At 34.2% G+C, this 21,420-nt stretch overlaps 1 protein-coding gene and 1 long non-coding RNA gene across 4 annotated transcripts in view; both read right to left on the reverse strand.

Annotated features, from left to right (window-relative positions):
* Positions 1 to 17,819, reverse strand: part of LOC141962144 (uncharacterized) — a 41,268-nt gene extending 23,449 nt beyond the window's left edge. Inside the window, exons 1-2 of the long non-coding RNA XR_012633874.1 lie at positions 17,653 to 17,819; positions 13,312 to 13,388 (exon numbers count right to left, since the gene is read on the reverse strand). This is a non-coding gene — a long non-coding RNA (uncharacterized LOC141962144). The remainder of the gene's footprint in view (positions 1 to 13,311; positions 13,389 to 17,652) is intronic.
* Positions 1 to 21,420, reverse strand: part of NOVA1 (NOVA alternative splicing regulator 1) — a 154,901-nt gene that overhangs the window by 131,222 nt on the left and 2,259 nt on the right. For all 3 annotated transcript variants that reach the window (XM_074909822.1, XM_074909821.1, XM_074909820.1), the window contains one exon: positions 21,018 to 21,161. In XM_074909822.1, the coding sequence (XP_074765923.1) occupies positions 21,018 to 21,161 (144 nt within the window). The remainder of the gene's footprint in view (positions 1 to 21,017; positions 21,162 to 21,420) is intronic.

Below are 21,420 nucleotides of genomic sequence, written 5' to 3' on the forward strand. Positions count from 1 at the left end.
AAATTCTGTTTTAAAGAATATGTTTCAGCCAATATACATTATGTGAGTACACCTTGTATCAAGTTGTACATACTGATATTCTCTTTGTTTGTATTATTCAAATTTTTTAACTCTAAATCGCATTTAGCTCATTATAATCCTTAAGATTCAGTGCTGCTTCACTTAGAACAGCATAAGCTATCACATTTTTGTCCTAAATATAGTACTATTGGGAATAAAAATGTGTATAAACAGGAATATTGCAGAATTGATTAGCAGGAATGTTCATCCAACTCTTCCTTTTCTCAGTTACTTTAAAACAAATTAGGTAAACCTCTCAAAAAATAGCCGAGATAGGTGAGGCCCAATCATTTTGAAGTATTACACAAAATGCATGTAGGTTTTAGGACATGTCCTTTTTAATGTTGTTTGCAGGTTTTTTTATTAATAACTCCTATTTTAGCCTTACAGTATGCATTTGCATCAAGTTATGTAAATCAGAATATGGGATATTAAAAAAATATTAGATAAGTAGTAGGTACTGATAAATGTTCCTCCACTGCAACATAAGAATTCTTACAGCTAATATTCTGGGTTTGAGTCACATCAAATTTACACCAATAATGTTTGAAATAAGTCTTAAATTTACAAACATCCTGAATATGATAGATGACCAAATTTAAATTATAATTGTTCAAATCTACCACATAAAAATGAAAGAAAACAGTAACTTCTACCACTGAGCTCAAAGCTGGCTCATAAACCAGTAATAGAGAAAAATAATACAAACCAAATACAATACTCATACAGCAGCATAAGCACCTCAATATTGTAGACAAATGGCATTCCTTCTGGTAGAATGTGAACATGAAGAGAATACTTAGGGCAAGTAAATAATCTACCACTGCTCTTCTAACTAGGAACCAAGTCCTTCAATATTTTCATGAAAGTAATTTTTTTACTCACAACATGCAAATTTGCTGAACTGTTTTCTACAACTGTTTTGCCTTAACTTTCCAAAGGCTATTTTCCTATGTACACAGTAAAAAAGGTAGTCCTGGTTCCTCCTTTGTTACTGAGACATTATTAGTAAGAACCAAAGGTAAAGTTTAATTTTGGAATAAAATTAATCCACTGCATCTGCAAACTTTTTCTTTTTAATATAACCTTAAAGATCCTCCAAGAAACAGATTTGCAACATATCATTTCTAGCCTACTTGAATATTTGGGGTCTAAATAACTGTGGTTCTTCACGTTCTGACCTAAATGATGTAGTTTTTTCCTCTATTTGTATAACCTTCTCCCTACTCGTAAATAGTTCTTCATGACCAACTGCACAAAATGTACAATTGCTTTTAAAATGGATGCTTTTCAATTTTAAATTTAGAACCATTCTCTACCTGTAATTGCATCTAATTTTTTCAGAGATAGATGAAAAGTCCTTCAAACCTAACAGGAGAGATGGGAGAAGGGTAGAGGAAGGCATAAGAAATGTAGTATCACAATCCCAAAAAGCACCACAACTCGTTTTAGGACACAACTGGGAATCAGCTTACTTTTAAAACATCAACTGTGTTTAGCACTTGCATAGAAAATAACATTCAAAAAACACCAAACAAGTATACAGAGAAGTACAAGCAAGAAAATAAGAGCATAAGATGCCCAACACTTTCAATGTGGTAAAGTTCTCAACTTTGAGAACAGCTTTATTCTACAAAGTAAAATGTTGATTGTTGCATTATACTATGGAATGACAAAGAATAAAGAATGGATGAAAGAAAGGATAAATAGAGAGTATTATTTTGGTAAGATTTCTAGGAAAACTTATAAAGAAGAAGACTCCACATTCAGTTCCTTCCCGACATCAATACAAAAAAGTAGTTATGAGCTTTATGTCTACATGTTTTAAAATATTTTCTATCACTAAAAAAGCTTCTAAATTCAGGCAAGATTAAGTGACAGTCACAAAACAACTCCTCCATCTTAGTAATTACTTATCCTGATTGTTGATTAAAAACTAAAAATTAACATGAAGTGTTAAAAACATCTGCTGCACATATACATACTAACTGGAAAGTTTTTATTTATTTTGTAGGTTCTTCAAAAGAGACAAAACTGCCACTAACTTTTTGTGATTCAGTCCAAGACACAAATTTTCATGATAATTTATCAAACTAATTCTGTAAACTGTAATTTAGAAAAATGTATCTATAGCAATGCCATTTCATGTTTATAAATTTTCATCCAATGTCATACCACACATATATGCAGTGTACACATAAAGCATACACATCACATTCTTACATGAAGTTAATTCCAAAACTGTTCTCACCTCATAAACAATAACTGGGGATGGTAAATTCTTTGGAGAAAGGACATATATTTGTTTTGCATTTTTACAAGAGACAGAATACGGGAATCCTATAGTGTTCCTAAGTGCTTAGTCAAGAAAAATTAATCTTCTTTAGGAAAAAGCAGGACTCAGGTTGTTGGCAAGCAATCTAAATCATACTCCATCTCACTTTGCACATATTGTGAGGGAACCTTAAACTGCAAAATACTTCCAACTAAAAATGGTCTTAGCACTACTACTTACACAAAATTTGTAAGAATTTTAAACTGTCAAACTTTCTGTTATGCACTAAAGTATCTAGACTTAACGGACCCTCAATTACAAAGTGAAACTGTGCAACACAATCTGAGAACAGATTATAAAATTCCTCTATTACCCAGACAACAACTGATGTTACTCTTTAAGATAACTTTTGCTTCTCTCCAACTACACAGAAATTTACAGACTGATAAAAACTACAGCTCCTAAGGTAAGTAAAACAGTTTTAAAAAAGTTACTGACCTCTACAAAAAAGTATTGTTACCAAAAGCTACATCAAAACCAAAAATGTCTTTTATTAAAAAAAAAAAAAAATCTTATAGCTAACATACTAAAGCAGTTTAAACAACTAAAACTTTCCGCAGTCCTCAGGCTTAATGAAACAATATTCATCATGGGCCTAGAGCAATCAAAAAACCTCTCTATTTTCCATTTCTCCTTTCATAAAACTCCATGAGATTGCACAGAATTTCTTAAGATCTAGAAACCAGTAACTTTTGTCAAGTCTTTAGCCAAGGATTTTAGAGATCAAACAGCTGATCACTGCTTGCATTTGAAACTGCATTGTCTTTCCAGTTCAATTTTCTTGTACCTTTTCTGGAAATCATCATAAATTGGTAACTCAGACAAACTGAATTTCAGAGTGGGTCACACAAAAAGATAGCCACTGTGAAGAAAAGGCAAAGTATACTGAAATGACGAAGTCCTAACAGAACTCTGGAAGAAAAAGGTAAGATGCATCTAACATAGCACCACAGTGCATAAACGTGGGCACATATATACATTAGGTCAATTCAAATTATTACATTTGAACAGACATGCAACAGCCATCGCAATGTAACAAGTTCTGTCCCTTTTTATAACTACTCTGGATAGTACTCAAAGCCTGATTTTAAAACTCACCGAGACAGAGAAGCAGCTATTTCATCCCATGAAAAGATTTTCAAACTGGGCAGAATTTTAAGAGTTGAAAAAAAAGCCACTTTGATTTCCTGCCTGCCTTTGCAAAAACACTGAAATAAGTCTGAAACCATCCCCCATCCCGTCCCCCATCCATGTTGCCAAAGCCGCAGTAATAGTAGGTGCCATAGAAGCAATCTTGAAGAGGTTACAGAGTAGCTACAATCAATGACTGTAAAAGAGCTGAACAAGACAAGGCTCTTTAAACACCCCATCTAGTTAAACACTCCTCTCTTCCTCACCAATCTGTTCACACACAACTGTCTTAGCATCTAGTTACAAGATTATATACCAGTTTCCACAGCCTTTCCATGTACAACAGAGATACAATTATCAACAGGAAATTAAACATCTGAAGGCTTTCAGCTACTTGACTTTGAAATTTCATTCTTTCAGTTTAGGCTTGGGGAGGGCAGAAAAAAATGGTTGCATTTTGCATATGCAACTTTTTATTATGGAAAAAAAAACATAAAGGGAAATCCATCCTGAAAATGGCTGAGGCGTATACAGAACATAAATTAAAATATAGCCACAGTCTCATGCAAATCAGCAGAAAGTATGGTTGGTTTAAAGGTAATACTGATCTGTCTAGAATGCCATGTTTAATTCCAGCACTTTTCAATACCAAACAAACTAATTTTCTACTCAAACATTATTACCTTATGAACTTGAACAGATATTTATGTGACACTATATTATGAAAGGAATCATGCATACTTTCAGGAATAAAGGCTACTGAGTGAGCAGCAAATCCCAGTGTTAATGAAATCATATAATTTCAGAAGTTCCTATTTGTCTTAAAAAGTGCTTCCATAGACTGGGGCTATGAATTATAGCCACCTGCAGTAAGATGGAATTTGACTTAATGACCAAATAGCATGACTGTATGAGTATGATGTCCCATTAATAGTTCTGTCAAAAAAGGATAGAAGTTTTTTTCATTAACTAAATTACATTTATCTTATAAAGGAAGAAGAAATGGCCCCTTTACCTTGTTATAAAAGTTTTACCTTCCCACCAGTCTGTTTGAATGCTCTCGTACAAACGGACATCAAGCTCATAGGGAATATTTTCCTTTGTCATCTTCATCCTATTTCATTTAGGACATCTTTTCAGTGAGTAAAGATGCTTCAGGGCTTTTCTCTTGTGGAGGAGACTGGAACTGTCACCTCAATTTTGGGGCAGATGGAAGGCCTTAGAAGGGCTATGATTATGTGATTTTTTTATGGGTTTTTCTGGAAGGACAGCAGAGAACTGGATCTCCTAATCCATGAGGTCCTTTCGACACCTGCTTTCTATCAATTCATTTGAATTAGCCTCCTGAAAAATCTCTCAGTTGCCTTCTATACCATGTTCCTTTTGAATTCTCAACCTAGAAATGTCCCAAGAATGACCTATGTAAGGGAACACTGATGAGGACCTAACCAGCAGAGCTGTAAATTCAATTAATTTCTGTAACTCAGAAGTGTCTGCCAGTATACCAAGACAAAACTGAGTGAGGTTTTGGGTCGTGTGTGTGTACCGTCCCCCCAACTTTTAGAAAGGCAAAATATGTACAAATCAAAAAGGTTAATAATCCCTGTGGTAGACGCACCCTGGCTAGCTGCTAAACCCATACAGCTGCTCACACACTGCCCACCCCCACCCAGAAGGAAGGAGGAAGAAAATAGGAAGAGCAAAAGCAAGGAAACTCATTGGTCAAACTAAAAATGGCTTTATAAGTCAATAAAAAGAAGAAAAAAAAAAACAAAATAAGTGACAAGGCAATCACTCATCACCTCCCATGGGTAGACAGTGGTCCAGCTACTGTCTGAGCAAAACACAACCTAAAAAAACCCCTCCTCTTCATTTTTTTGCTAGATATTATATGGCATGGAACAGCTTTAGTCAGTTCAGGTTATCTGTCTGGTTGTGTCCCTCACAACTTGTGCACACCCAATCTACTTGCTGGAAGGGTGGGCAGAGTCAGAAACAGAGAAGGCCCTGCCACTGTGCAAACACCGTTCAGCAACAATTAAAACATGAGTGTGTTGTCAACACTTTTTTAGCTACAAATATAAAACCTAGCACCATACAAATTGCTATGAAAACAAATTTAACTCCACCCAAGCCATACCCAGTTGTACTCAGAATTCTTGCTTTCCTCCCTTGACAGTTGACATGTGTGACCATTGATTGCTACCTAGCTACACAGTGTGGAAAGGCCAGTGTGAGGATTTTAAACCACTATTAATTCTCAAGTGGTTAAGGTTTTTTTGCCTTAACTTAAAAAGTGAGAGAAGTTCTGCACTGAGAATACAGTTTATATGGAAAAAACCAGACCTTTCTTTTGTGCTCATTAGAGACATTTTATTTCAGCAGCCTGACCATCCCTCAACACTAAATGTATCATTATTTTTTAAAAGTCTTAGAATTCTGAAGTAGTTAGAAATGCCTAAAATATGGGGAACACACTATAGTCAAAGATTCCACTAAAACACAGAAGCTTATAACTACATTTTAAGTTATCAGAAGCAGGGCTCTGCAAAGAATAAAGGTCTGCCATCATTACCTACAGGTTCATGAGAGGGAGTCAGTATAACAGAATTAACAGCTTTCAACTGTAAAATTACTAATTCCAGTAATACAGTACATTAAACATGCCATTTGAGATATATGCCAACTTAAACTACCACATATGGCATATCTATCTAATTATCACAGTTTGTGTTTTCATATGCAGAGCTGTTCTAGTTTTTAAACAATGTGTCAAAATGCACCATTTTATCTGAAAACAGAAAATGCTATCTTTTATAATACCAGTAGGTCAATACTGTAACTGTATTTTTAACATGCAGAACACTACATGTGAAAAAAAAAAATGAGAGAGAGAAAATACATTAGAACAATTCTCTCTACTGTTTTAGTAATGCTTTTAGCTTTCTTATTAGTAAAATGTTAAGGTGCAAAATGTATTTTAGTAGTAAGAATAAGTTTTTGAAAGATAGTATTTTCAATTTTTATTTTTCAAGTCTTTAATTCACCTATTGACACACTAAGTCTTAACCGACAATGGACAAATAAAACAATCAAGTTAGTCATTCTCCCAGTTTTGCATGTGATTAAAAAATACTGTGAAACAGCACGTGTGCAGACATCAGTTGCAGTGAAGACAGACCTCACTTGTGTTCCTTCTTCATGTGCAATTTGACCTCACTCAGAACAATCGCTATTGCAGAATCATACATTCTAATTGCAGTTCAATACAAATCATGCCCTAAAATATCTGATTTCAGATTCCCCAGCTGGTGCTTGGTGTCACTTCAGCTGTTCAGAGGGATTTTATTTTTAATGTTTCTTTGCGTAAATAAGCAAAGAGCTCACACATAATTACCATAAAACATTACATAATCTTAATCTCTCCTTTTGCAACTCAAACAGGACCATGTATTTTTACAAAATAAAATAAAAATGTGAATGGAAACAAACAGTTAACACCTTAGTAGCCAAATAAGTATGTAGCAGCCATTCCAAATACTTTTGGTTCTTGTTCAGGAGTACAAAGTAAGGGTAAAGATATGTCACTCATCAACTGCATTCTCCACTGTCTCCCCCAGTTCTTACAAATTGGAGGTAGTATTTCTGATAATTTATCTCAGCAGAAAGCAGACCATATCAAGATATACTTGAACATACTCTCTTAACCTAAAAACACAGATTACATTACAAACACAAACACACAAGAGTTTAATTAAGTGCCTCCTCATTTTTCCCATTTGTTTTTAAATGAGCATCAAGTCATTGAATCTCCAATTACCTTTACAGAAAACTTCTATTAAGCTCAAAATTAAACACATGCAAAAGTAATGTTTAATTTTTTGCTAAAGTAATTTGAAAGGCATTAGAATTCGAATACTGAAACAAGCCATTTTTTTTACATTTCCATTTCCAATAAAAAAATTTGGGCAGGATTTTTAAAAAATAAAGACTTGTGTAAACAACTGGATTATCCAGAATATAGAAAAATCCAAAATATTCCAACTTTTTTCCTTGCTGAAAAGCAGAATGGTGTATATATTCAATTTCTTCCATACATACTTCATCAGTCTCCTCCCTGATAAAAAGTCCAAACCATCCTTCTAGAAGATGAGCCAAAACAATTTATGTAATATTAAACAAAAATAGGACAATTTGACTTCATGATTACTATTAAGTCAAAATGCCAATACCTTAACCTTATTTTTAGAAAGTTTACCTGTGCCTTTTAGCATTTCAGATTAGAACCTTAATTACAGAATCCTTCTGACTAATTTAGATGATTTTTGATAATTTAGTCAGTTCCATGCTTTTTCATAAATTTTTAGTTCCAGCTTTCAAAAATATATGTTGAACAACAAAAAAAAAAAGTAATGCTTGTAACAAGATCAATCATTTGCAAATGGAAACTGATTCCAGAAAATGTTTAGCTTGAAGAGGATTTGTAACTGAATCTGGATTAGATCTAACGCTTCTCTTTTAAAATGGACCTTTTAGCAAGACTGGCATACATTAACATAAAGTCAGTATTTTCCTACACAGAATTACTAAACAGCTTTACAGATATATTAAAAAGCCAGTCTATATATAAAGATGCAGAATTATTATTTTAATATCAGAAAATACAGTCACATTTTTAAACAAAGCCACAGAATAAGACAATTAGAAAACATTATTGATTATATACACTAAGTATTTACCATTTGTCCTGCTTTTGGCATTAGTAAAGAGTTGCATTTCTGCATTAAAAACTGAAAGGAACTTTTAAAACAATACAATTTTTCTTGCAAAGAAACCATGAACTAAAAGAAAATGCTATAAAACTCTTATCTGAAATGGAAGAGTATGTATATTTAGCGAATTCATACTGATAATCTCTATTATATACCTATTTTTGATAAACATCTGTTTGTAACTGAAAAGGTATCCTACATGATCCTCACCAAAGCACATGCATTATTCCCGTATTCATAATTTACTTGACTATATTAAAATTGAATGTAGGAAGAAAGACATCTCCAAATTCAGATTCAAACAGCTCTATCCAGCTGAGAAAAGTTCAATTACAATTGCTTGCAAGACTAAAAAATGATAAGAACAAAAGGCAGCCGTAAATGTTAGCAACCATAGACAAGCAGCAGACAAAAAACCCACTCCCTTTGCTAGAAAAAGGAAAGCCCTTAGCAAGAAGTCTTTTGCCAAAAGACCTAAATTGGAACCATATACAGATTATATTTTTAAAATATACACTGCTATTCATCTATCCCTATGTGAAAACACATCAATATGGGACTACGTAAACTGGATGCATATTCCACCTTGCAGAAATTCAGTACTTACCTGAATTTAACGTTTGTATACAGAAACTGCTGGTCATTTTACTGCCTGCGCAGGAGTGTCTCCACTCACTTTCCTGGGAGGCAGTTGCAAACAGGAAAGAAATTCTCAGTTTCAGCCCTTATGCTTAAGAGACAAGAAAAACAATTTGTATTCTTTTTTTTCTGAAAGTTATAGAACATCAGCAGTGGAAACATGGAAGAACTGCCTCTCACTGCATATAGAAAGAGTTTGGACAACTTTTAAGAAATGCTCAATTTCAGTAGAGTATTTGATCTCAAGCAACACAATGAATGGAAAAGAATTCATCAGGCTTTGATTGCTTCCAAAAAAAATCTTCACCCTCATCTAAAGGTTTTACTTACCACAAAACCTGAATTCATACTGAATGATGGCTGTATTTTACTAGGAAAATTTAGCTTCTGGACACAAGTATAAAAGTGGAAGTGAAAAAGAAGATTCATGTTAAACTGCTTATGAAATAAACTACAAATTTTCCAGTGCTTAGAACATGCTGAACTACTACTCTGAGATTCAGAATTTAAAGGTTTGTAGAAGGAAAACTTGTAGCTTTAAAAAAATAACTTGAAGATTAAAAATGGAAATTAAATACTTGTGGAGACTGAATCACTAGCTTTATCCCCAAATAAGCAGCATACATATAATACTTTTTGAATGAAATATATCTTTCTAACGATCTTCAGCATTTGTAAAATGGTCTGTCCAGTAAGATACCTCAGCTTCCCCCACAGGAGGTAGCAAACATAAGGGACATCCCACATCTTAAGCAGATCACACCAGTAAACTATTTCTACCCAGAAAAAAAAAAAAAAAATCTATACAGAAATCCAATATGAAAACCATCTTTTGCTCTTGAGCAAGGGAAAAAAAATGGAGAGGTGACAATCCCCTTAGAATCCAGCATTTAAATACTATGTGAAAACTGCTGCACTCTAAAGGGATTAACACAATGGAACCTGCTTAAAGCAGAGCAAAACTTTAAAAATGATTCAATGCAGAGATAACATTTACTCAAATGTCCTAAGGTAACTTGGTCTTTCCATCTACATAGACACTTACCTACAAGGATTCTGGAATATCTATGGATCTGAATCCACACTACAATTCACATACCTGTTTCTTTATAAACTGGGATCACTTCACATAAAATATGTCAGCATTCTTCATTGGTTTGCCAACATTGCCAATTGCATTACGATTCAGTAGATTACCAACACCACTTTTTCCTCTAAATTAGCATTGCAACATTACACCTCTTGCTAGACTTACTGCAGTAGGTCATACTACAAATATGAAATTTGTATTAGTTCTTGAAATACTTTCAGTTTAAGCACACTTGACTTGAGTATCAGATAGCCATCATCATCTTATCTGTACCTCCCAAGCAAGCATATTTTACCATATGAAAACCCCATCACAGAAAAACAGCGCTACTAATATACACTAATTTACACTAAAACCCCGGCATGCTTTCTTGGTTTTGCCTTCATAGAAGCTTTGACAAGAAAAACTCATCCAAACTAAGACACCTTCATGCTTACAACTACCAAGAGCATTACAATCACCTATTCTGACCTCTTGTGCAATAAAGTTTCACAGAAAAAAATCCCTGCATTATTTTAGGAGCCCATTTAACTATATGTAAAGTTTTAGGAATAGGTCATTCATTTTTAGTTTCAGTTGAAATACCGCAACCCTTAGTAAATTATTGTCATCGCTTCTGAAAATTTGTATTGGGAGAAATAAGGCACCCAAATCGGAACTGGCCATTCTAGTAAAAAGCCAAATACTTAAAGATAAATAAATAATGAAAAAAAGAAAAATCAATTATCTTTAGACAGCCAATACAAGGCTGCCAAGATTTACAAGCAGAGACCTCTTTACATAAAAAAGACCACACAAAAAGAACTTTGCACACGATGAAACTTAACAAATCCCTGGACTAGTCAGCACTGAAAGTATGGTAGTCATTTATGTGCCATATTAATAGTTATTCCATCAAAACAAGTACAAAAAGTCAATAAACTAGTTTATTTTTCATCATTCTGAGCATATGCATGTGTGTTGAAGAACAGAAAAATCAAGATACTTCTAAGTATGGATGACTAAATTTTTTGCTTTCCTCATTTCTGCACCCTCCAAATCAGGAAATGATATGCTAACAAAGTGCGAAGGACAGAACTGAACTATTTCTGAACATCAAAACCCACATTCTTTTAAACAGTAAGTACTATCAAAAACATGAGCCACTGGAAAAGAAAATACAGAAACAAGATAGTAATTAGTTACTAATCAACAAAGCACCATTTATAAACACATAAAAGTTAAAATTAACTAGGTACAAATATTTTATTTAATTCAAACACTAACCTTGCTACCACTATCCATTCTATGTCTCTAAGACTAGAAGGTTATGAAACATTTGCATAAACTGAGGGGGGTTTGTTCTTTGAAAGGTACAGAAGGCCTAAAGGACAAATATAGCTGCCCATTTTCATGGATTTTCTCAAGAACATGCAAGGCTAAAGCTCTGAGGCTAGTAATTACATATGGATTTCTACACTTTAAAATAGTGGTTTTTACAACTTAACTGATTTAAAATCTGGCTACCTGAGCAACCATTTGTTTCCTTCTAAATACTACTTACTCAGGGAAAGAACTCATTATGAACTCAAGTAAAACAAAGACCTACTGGCTACACAAGGTAACTTCCTTTTTACAGAGGGTCTTTCCTGTTCAAGCCTAAGAGTTTACCAGCTCATCATACAAAATTGTCCCATCTTTTTTCTGGCTATTTGGGATCAAATAAACAACAAGATGTAAATCCATACAGAACTAGACAGGTTATAAAATTATAAAGTATGTATTTTATTATTGTTAAAAGCAGTGCAAATACTAGATGAGCACTTGGCATTACCAACCTAAACAAAACCACAAAAACTTATATCCCTGAAAAAAAACCTTTGTAAAGTTAACATTTCCTTTGGGGGGGTGGGGGTGGGGTGTTGAGCATTTCACTATGCTAGAAATGATACGCTGCTTGTGGGGAAGAGTAATCTCAACAAAAACTGGCAGACTTAGGTGTGCTGTACTGCACAGTCAAAGACTCCAAAGCTAGGAAGTGACATAAGGAGCTCCTGTGGAAACCAATTTTTACTTTGACAGAGCTGCCAAGTGTTCATCTAATACAACAAGAAGACATACAAAGAATGAAGTGTGCACACACATGCAAGACAGAAAACAAACCCCATACATGTTCTATGTCTAACACTTCTCATCACAACAAATCATTTTTATAAAGCTTTAAGGCATCCAGTAGCAGCGTTCCATTGCAGACCTTGAAAATCAGCACAGACAGATGCCGGAAGAGCCTCTCTTGTTCCACAGAAGTTTTCTTCAAATCCAGGTCAACAAACTGCTAAAAAGTCACCTATTTCCCTTCTCTTTTTTTTTTTTTTTATTTGGTGTTCCTCAGGAAAACTGTTGGTAGGCTGCCAGATTACAATAAAACATAAATATTCTATAACTAGCTCAATACTGCTGGCAAAACAGTATCTGCTGCAGCACCTAAATTGCTGCTGCTGCTGCTACTACTACTATACACTACCCTACCTACACTCTGGCGTTTCCTAACACCAGATTACAGAGAGAGACAAAATGTAAACCTCAGCTAGAACAAGCTCCAACTCGGCATATAGCCCAACCGGTCTTTTCTTCCCCCTCCCCCATAGCCAAGTCTTTGGGAATACTACCTGATAGAGTTTTAATACCATAAGCACACTGGATGTTCAATGAAGCCAACTGAATGGACATGTGCCATTGCCTACTTTTCCAGTGCATGCCGTCACGTATTTTCAATAATTTATGTTATAAAGAGAAAGACTCCACAGTTTTATGTTCGGTCAAATATTTCTGATTTTTCACATACAGTTTGAAAATCAGAGTTTCAAACACACTAGAAAGATGATAAACTGCTGCTGACCGATTATTTAGTTCTCTACAAAGAATTTTCTTCCCCATATTGTCAATGAAGAATCTAAAAAGAACTGAAGTCACTACTTGAAAATAAAATAAAATACATGTACATACAAATCTTCCAAGAGCTTTGGAGGTGTGCACTATGGTTCTTGATTCAAGCAAACAGGTGCCACTCTATGAAGTGGGGGAAAATAGTACAAATGTGTGAAGCTCTTTATGTGGGAAATTACGAGAGAGTTAAATGGCACTGAGCAAGGCACAAAAAGTGCTTTTAAAATAGAAACAAGGGAACATGCAGAGAACCTCAGTATCTAATTTAATTAATGATTGAGAATGCAAAGGCTCCAACTGGTGAAACATTAGCAGCAGCCATGAATTTCACTGTAGTTCTGTATAACAAGTAATCTTACCTGAGTGATTCTCAAAAAAATGTCAACACATCGATTGTATTTTTCATCTGATCCTGTCAATGCTGAGATGACAGGCCCTGCAGGATGCAGTGAGAGATCAATGATGAAAAACAGATGTTTAGTCTTTTCACAATCAAAACCTACAAGACCAGGCAAATACGAAATTTTGTCTGAAATTCATGCTTCTTTATATCCAACAAACCTAACGTTACATAATCACTTTCATATACATATGTTGACAAGGGTATCTCTTCCTCACTTACAAGGGATCTGACCCCAGATCATTCGTATCACCAACATATGACTTTAAACCTGGTTCCTAATACACTATTCTTTCAAGTACTATCTGTTCACATAACTAGTTATTTGCATCAGCTACTATATATGTCAACCTATGTTCTCTGGCCGTTCATAACAGAGGCTTAATTTTGTCCATCAATTAAGCAGAACATTTAAACCTTACACAAAATTTATTGCAATTCAAAAGTCAAGAAGAGCAATGTACAACAGTTTTGCTCATAACTAGCTCAAGCAAAGAGTGATGAATACATATTCAAAAGTTACAAAGGCATGTTAGCATTGTACAGTTGGGAGCTGACTTCCATAGACATGTTTCCAAATACTGCCTTAAACTAACATCTTAATCAGACCAGTTAAGTACTCTCAAATAAATTTTAATGCTTGGCTATAATCAAGAACAGCATGTTTAATATTAAGTAAACCCCAATCAGATTCAAACATAACTAATTATCAAATACATTAAAGTGAAAACAAGTCTATATGGGGGGGATGGGAATTTAGATAGCTGTCATTTTATTATGTATTAAAATATATAATATGTGTATTAAATATAGGGGAAATTTAAAACAGAGTATCCTGACAGTCTCTGTTTTTAAATTAAGATACAAGCAATGTAGTTAACCCTTACAATGCTATGAATAAACACAAATTGGTATGCAGATACCCCTGAAATCAAAACAAAAATAGGATGGAATAGAACCTCACAAATCTGTAACATAACTTTTAAAAAATCTCTAGACTACATCGTGGTTTGATATTTCCTTTGGGGGATGGAAAGACAGAATGGCCCTGAATACCAGTGTGAATACAAGGAACCTGATAGTTTCCTTAAGCCGTGTCATGCAGTCAGGAAGAACAGTAGTGCATCTACAGTAAATTGTCTCACACATGCACAGCACACTCATTTACTCCAACTGCCAAATAACAAATTCCAATTTTACATGTTCCCATATTACTAGAAATCCTTAGAATAACCACAACGCTGAGCTAGCCAGTGCAAGCACTAAGCATGCCCCACTGTAGAGCATGCTACAGTACACTAGAAATTCATACCAGATACAAACAATACTTTTAATTTACAAACAATTGTATTTGTTGTCAGAACAAACACAAATATTTTTGTTAGGTCCATTATAACAGTGACATTTCAAAAACATGTTTATGAACTTCATTACTCCACAGATATATTTGATAAACAGGAAAAATGTATTACAGTTTTAGATTGAAGTATATTAAGAATTTTATGCTAGTGTTAAACAAATCCAATTAGAAAACCAAAGGCCTACCTAGAAACATGACCATCAATAACAGTCGAAAAAGCAGCCTTTCCATTTCTAGTATGTATTGCGTTTTATACCATGACACTGCAGCCTCTGAGGGTCAGATTAATTAAGATCAACAGCAGCTGCAGTGCAACGTGAGAAGCACACTGCCACAGCTCTCACCAGTCCAGCCCAATTACCTGCAGCATTCCAAGACTGGACAACTGACAACTACCATACTCCTCTCCAAGTCATTAACTCCCACTGGCCTACTGATAAATGTTAGAAAACAAACTAACCTCTTTTTAAGATGGACTGCAAAGCTGACTGCACCTGTTACAGGATGCAACAATGAGTCCAAGAGAGATGTTTGCCAGTCAAATCTTTACAGATGTTTCTTAACTTTATGCTAGAGCTGTGTCCAAAGATGGAAATGAGACAGCAATCAGGCACAAGCCCTCCTCCCAAATCTCTTTATGCTGCATTCCTAAAAGTCAGTCTGACAAATTCACTAAATCCAAGGTTTTCTCCCCTGGCTAAAAACATACTGATCACTAACAAAATGAATTCTGTGGTCAACTACTGAGGATAATATCTAAGGTAATGCAATTAAATAAAGAACGAATAAGATCACCTTGAAAAAGGTATTGCTTGTTATAAGTTGTACCCATTAAAAAAAGTGAGAATATGTTTCTTTTACTGCACAAGGGAGAAGAGGAAAACAATTAAGAAAATCAGATATTCCTTGTATATATTATTTAAATATTAGCTCCAAGACCTATGTTCTGACAAACATCCATTAAAACTTTGATCTATCTGCAAAATACCACAGAAGTATTGTATGGAAATTTTAAACTTTTTAAAAGAGGAAAATGTAAAATTTTCAGTGCATTCCAACTTTAGCTACTTTTCTTAGGCTTTGGGTTGGTTTTTTTCCCCCTGGAATGCAGGAGTCCAGAAAATAGATAATCTTAATGAATAACTATTCACAGAAATCTCAGCTTCACAGAAATCTCAACTTTATCAAAAACCAATACTGTTACTAGAAGCACCTTCACCTACACAAGCTATCTAATCTACTGAGAATCATTTGGTTTTCAATTATATTGAAAACTAGTCAACAACAATCAAAAGAAAAAACCTGAAAATTATTAAATATGGCATTCCCCTGTGATAACTGCTGTCCTTACTTTGTTCTTTATCTTGCCAACCAGGTGTATAGTTAGTCTGTATCATTTATTATAGACTAACCATTTCAAATGTATCATGTTGATTTAAACTTTTCTTATACAAGAAAAAGACATAGCACTCTCTTGCAAACCAAAGCCATTTACTACGTCAAAGTTCATTCACTCATTAACATGAATAAGTCCCTACATCTAGAGAAAAAAAAAAAAAACAAACAACAACACAGTGAAAAATTTCTGCTTAAACTTCTACTCAAAAATTCTCTAAGCCTACCAAAAGCGAAGCTGCTAAGCAATAGTGTGCGGGATGAGTTAGATATGTTACAATCTCAAGATCATACCAAGTCACATATTCAGTTTCAGCTTCCTTTTAAATGTAAAATACTAAAGATCCGCTGGCTAACAAGCTAACTTTTTTTTATTCTGATCCAGTAACCAGGCAACAGACAACTGTCCAACTGAGAATTATCTCTCTGAACAGCTGGCAATCAACACTTGGGGGGTTTTGGTGGTTGGTAGGGGTTTTTTTGGTTTGGTTTTGGTTGTTTGGGGTTTTTTTTTGGGTTGGTTTTTTTTTCTGTTTTTTATTTTAACTAGTAGAAAGATCAGTGATTCCTGTGATTTACTTTACAAACCTACACAGCTCTAGATCCCACCTCTGAAATCTCTAATCACTATTCAGTCATTTCCTCAGTCCCATTATCCCCAATTACTCATACAAGTAAATGTTTACAATAGAATCTGAAAATTTTAGATCTAGATTTACGATGTCTCTGATTAGCTGATGTTAACACTTTAGAGAAAATCAGAAGTAGCAAGAATAAAAGTGAGATTCATTTACTGATGTATGACAAACCAACTTCAAGAAATCCTGACAAGACAGCTAACAACTAACACCATTCCTTCTTCTAACTCCATTACTCTTTTTGCTCTTCCACAGCTGAAAAGCAGTATTTCACCTCAAGACTATTTCAAGTGTTGATTTTTAAAACAGATTACTTTCCCTACTAGACCTTAGGTTATTTTTAAAAGTTATGAATTAACATGGCAATTCCTTTATTACATAAAGGAAATAATAAAGGTGAATCAAGCTTGATTTATTGTACCTTCCCCTTAATAGGAGTAATGAAGCTAGAAAGTGAACTTATTAATTATAAATTCCTGTAAAGTTGTGTTACTTACACATTCAATGTGCTTGAAAGGTTTTTAAGAGTCAAAGGCTTTTCAAAAGGTCACTTAGACAAAAATAAGCTAGACTGTCTCCCATAATACATGAATATTTGAAAAAATCTGATATTCAAACACAAAATATCTCAAATAAAAGTCACTTGGTAAAAACATAACATAGCCACACAACACTTCATACACTCTCTACACAAGGCAGGGGAGGAAACTCCCACCTTTTGCATTCTCCAAACATTCAGATCACTACCGATTAGAAATCTGCTATAAAAACAACACAGCTAATCTATTGTTAAAAGCAGTAAAACCTTAGCCCCATTTAATTATGGTTTTATTAATCTCTGCTCTTAATATGATCTAATTTCAGTACACATATGACTTCATATTCCAATAAATTGAAAAACACTGACCGAGCTCAAATTCACTCAAGCACCAAGTTCAGACCAGGCAAGATCCTGTTGCAAGATAAACAACATGATGCGATGTAACAATTTTATGCGTGTGTGCGTGCATGTGTGTGTATGTGAGAGACTGGGGCAGGAGCACAGAGAGAAAGCAAGACTGCATGAGAAAGAAAGCAAGCGAGAGTGCGCGCCAGCATTCGCAATGGAAAAAATACATGTGTCCAGAGTAGTTTTCGGTCCAGTGCTCACTATAATTCAGAATGGAGAAAAAGATAAGACAGTAAGAGCTTGATACAACAGAAATACTCTTTTATATCACTCAAAACTATACATTAAAATAGCTTCACAGAATAGCCACTTTCTTTATGAAGTTCATTTCATTAATATTAAAGTAGCATGGCTACATCTGTATTTAAATTTTGGACCAGAACCTACTAGTCAATATACACTCTGCACTTCTCTGCAGAAAGTATGAGCACCATTTAGTTTAAAAGTAGGGCATATTTTGCCATTTTAATTTAATTTCCACTAATCTAGAGGGACAAGCCCAAACAGAAAAGAATCAGGCATAATCTAAGCACGATAACCAAAGTCAAACTGCAGAAGTCCAGACAATTAGTAAAAGTCAGCTGGTAACCTGAAAAGAGAACAACAAATTGTGTACTCAGAAAATAAGACTGTAGTGGACCGTTATGTATTTATATACTGCTTCCTATTTTGCAAACTAAAATGTTCAGTGCAAAGCTGTATTTTCCTTCAATTTCTTGTAATTAGAGCTGCCATATAATTCTTCAGTAATTATGTCACCTTTTGATGCACAAAAATAATTCCAACAGAAATCAGTCTGCATATTGAAGTCCTATATCACAGAGGAAAAAAAAAGAACACTATTAGATGACAGGAACTACTCATGACTTCTGTATTAAAACCAGCTTCCTCCTTTCCAAACAGCAACTTACTCAAGACTGTGCTAAAACTTTTCGGAAATAAGGAAAGTTTTACAGAAGCTTCGGTGAGAGAACATTCCATAGCAAAACATACATTAAACACATTTATAGGCACAAGCATGAGAGGTACCGACAAAGTAACTACTATTGGAAAAGTAGAATGATTGCTTAAGAAACTCTGCAAGAAAAATAAACTGTATCTTTACATTAGCTATTTCACAAGGTTTGTATTCCCCAGTGCTATATGAACATGAGAGCCTGGAAGAAACCCAAAAGTCATCAGCTCAGGGAATGCCAGGACCTCCGAAAATTCCATGGGCTGGTGGTCAAATGCAAACAGAAAGACTAACGAGAGCTAGCCACGACGGAATCCATTTCTCATCCCTGTTCCATGCTTTAGCAGGTATCTGCCGCCAACTTCCTTAGAACACTGATTTTGTATACAACACAAAGTGGCTGCAAATTCAAAGCAGATTGTACAAAGTCAAACTGGAACTTCATTTGCACCTGTTACAGTGAAACTGCTTGAGCCTCCCTGGCCTAGTTATTTATATTATTACTACTGACTTTAAGAGAGAATGTGTTAATGTCACAAGCGTTTTTACTCATGTCATTCTAGCTTGAAATTTTTTTTTTTCAAAGGTTCTTCTGCTACTACTGCTGTATCTGTACAATTTGCTACACAAAAAAATATGTAATTCTGATTTAATCAGGAAACAGAAGAACTCTGCTAGAGCACTGAACAAAAGATCTAATCTTTGGAGCATCTTTTCCAAGTGAGTGTAAATAAACTGTAGTAAAATGAAAAGGCTTGTAATTTGGTATTTGGAATATTCTTCATAAACACCAATTTACTGCAACATCCTTGCATATCTGATACCACCTCATGTATAATGCAGAAAATCTATTTCATTTTCATCTATTGACAGTGAATTTAATTTACTATTGCGGCTCTTTACCCAGATTATGTTATTAATTCTGCAATCAGGCTCTTTTGAATGCTTTTATTTCTTCCAAGAGTTTTCACAATTCTACTTTGATTTTTTTCCATTCTAACATACCTTTTAAAAAAAAAAGGATCATTTTTTCTAACTTTTTAAAGAAAAGTGAAAAATTTAAAAAAAAAAAAGCCTCAAAGACAACAAGCATCCGTTCCTAAACTGTCTCTTTCAACAGGGGAAAAAAAATAAATCTCGTGCATCACTTTAACCTCTGACATTTAAGTATTATAAACTACATTCATTAAGGAGATGTACAACAGGTGCATTAAAATTTCCACATCAAAAATCATCATTGTAAATGGACCACAATCTCTCCATTAATAAAAAATTATCCACTTCTGCCTGACACTAAAGTTAGAGTACAGGAAAGCTAAATGCTCCAATGTTAGTGTTCTGTTTACATCCGTACCAACTGCCTTCACTATTTCGTAGAATCCAGTCATCTTGTTAAACAAGATCAAATGCAAAGCACCTCTTATTCTTCCAACAGAAAAAAAGTTGGTAACAACTAGTCAACTCAATTCCAAATCACCAGTTATACTTCCAAATAACAAAAACACCAAAAAAGCGTTCACTATGTTATTTTGCATGTTTTTAAAAAGTCCTCTAGAACAAAGTACTACAATTACAGAATGCTAATTTGTTCATCTTTATGAAAAAAAATAAAATTATTCAACTGCAGAAGCTAAAATCTTATGTATCATTATGTAAGACTCCCACTTCAGAAATCTTATAGAGGAGAAATGATAAATCAGGTAAATTTTTTTATTATTATTATATGCAAATATTAAAACTTTGCTTGTGCATTAATATAGTTGATATAAAATACTTATTCCTTTATTTATCCAAAGTATTTCACTTTTATAATAGAGTTTTCTTTCACCATCATGATAAACATAAAGAATATCTAAAGAGCAGCACTTGTCCTCTTTACTTCACTCCAGAGCCAGTGAACAAAGCAGTGAAGCAGAAAGAAGGTACATAATGGATTTAAAGTAAATGGCCCATTCTTTAAGAGGCAGCCTCTCATTTTTACTCATTCTAGCTTAATTGTCATTACAATGTCTGGAAACTTCAAACGAACAATTACTTTTACGCCAGCTGTCAAGTTGGTTCCTTAAAGCTAGATTTTATTATTTTTTTTAAACTAAAAACCAAAGCAATCAAAATGTTAAGGAAAATATTATTTTGCAGAAACATTGTAAACATCTTTAAACATATTTCAAGCAGTTAGTGCCCAGTCCATTCCATACACCAAGACAGACAGAAAATTATATTCACTGTTGCACTTTGTAACGTACTTTTCTGAGAAATAATGCTTCCAGCTGCCTTGGAAGCTTAGTGGTCAATATATGAAACACAGTGACACGTACATACATTCCTTGGGGTTAAAAATAAAGAATTGGCTAATTTTTGCACCTACCTGGGTAAAAATCTTTGGATTTAGACAGCTTGATGGTGGCCCCAGTCTCTTTCTGCAACTGAACAATTGTCTGTCCTCCCTTCCCAATTATAGATCCAGCAGCATAACTAGGTATGAGGACCTTTAGAAAATACTGGCCATCCTCTGAAAAATTGAGATATGCATGGTTAATATGGCTTAGAAACTTTGATTTTTTCCTCCCCAGACCCACAAACAAAATGTTACATCTTTAAACTCGTCCACTAATTCATGCATTTACATCTAACCAGTTGCGTCATTCTACAAGACATGTTTAGACTATGCTTTTCACATTTTAAAATATGTACATTTATTTTGAGCAAATTAAAGAATCCACATAGATTCCTTAATTTCATAAAAGAATAAAATCCAAATTATATTTCAA

Source organism: Athene noctua, chromosome 6 (assembly GCF_965140245.1).
Source record: "Athene noctua chromosome 6, bAthNoc1.hap1.1, whole genome shotgun sequence".
NCBI lineage: Eukaryota > Metazoa > Chordata > Aves > Strigiformes > Strigidae > Athene > Athene noctua.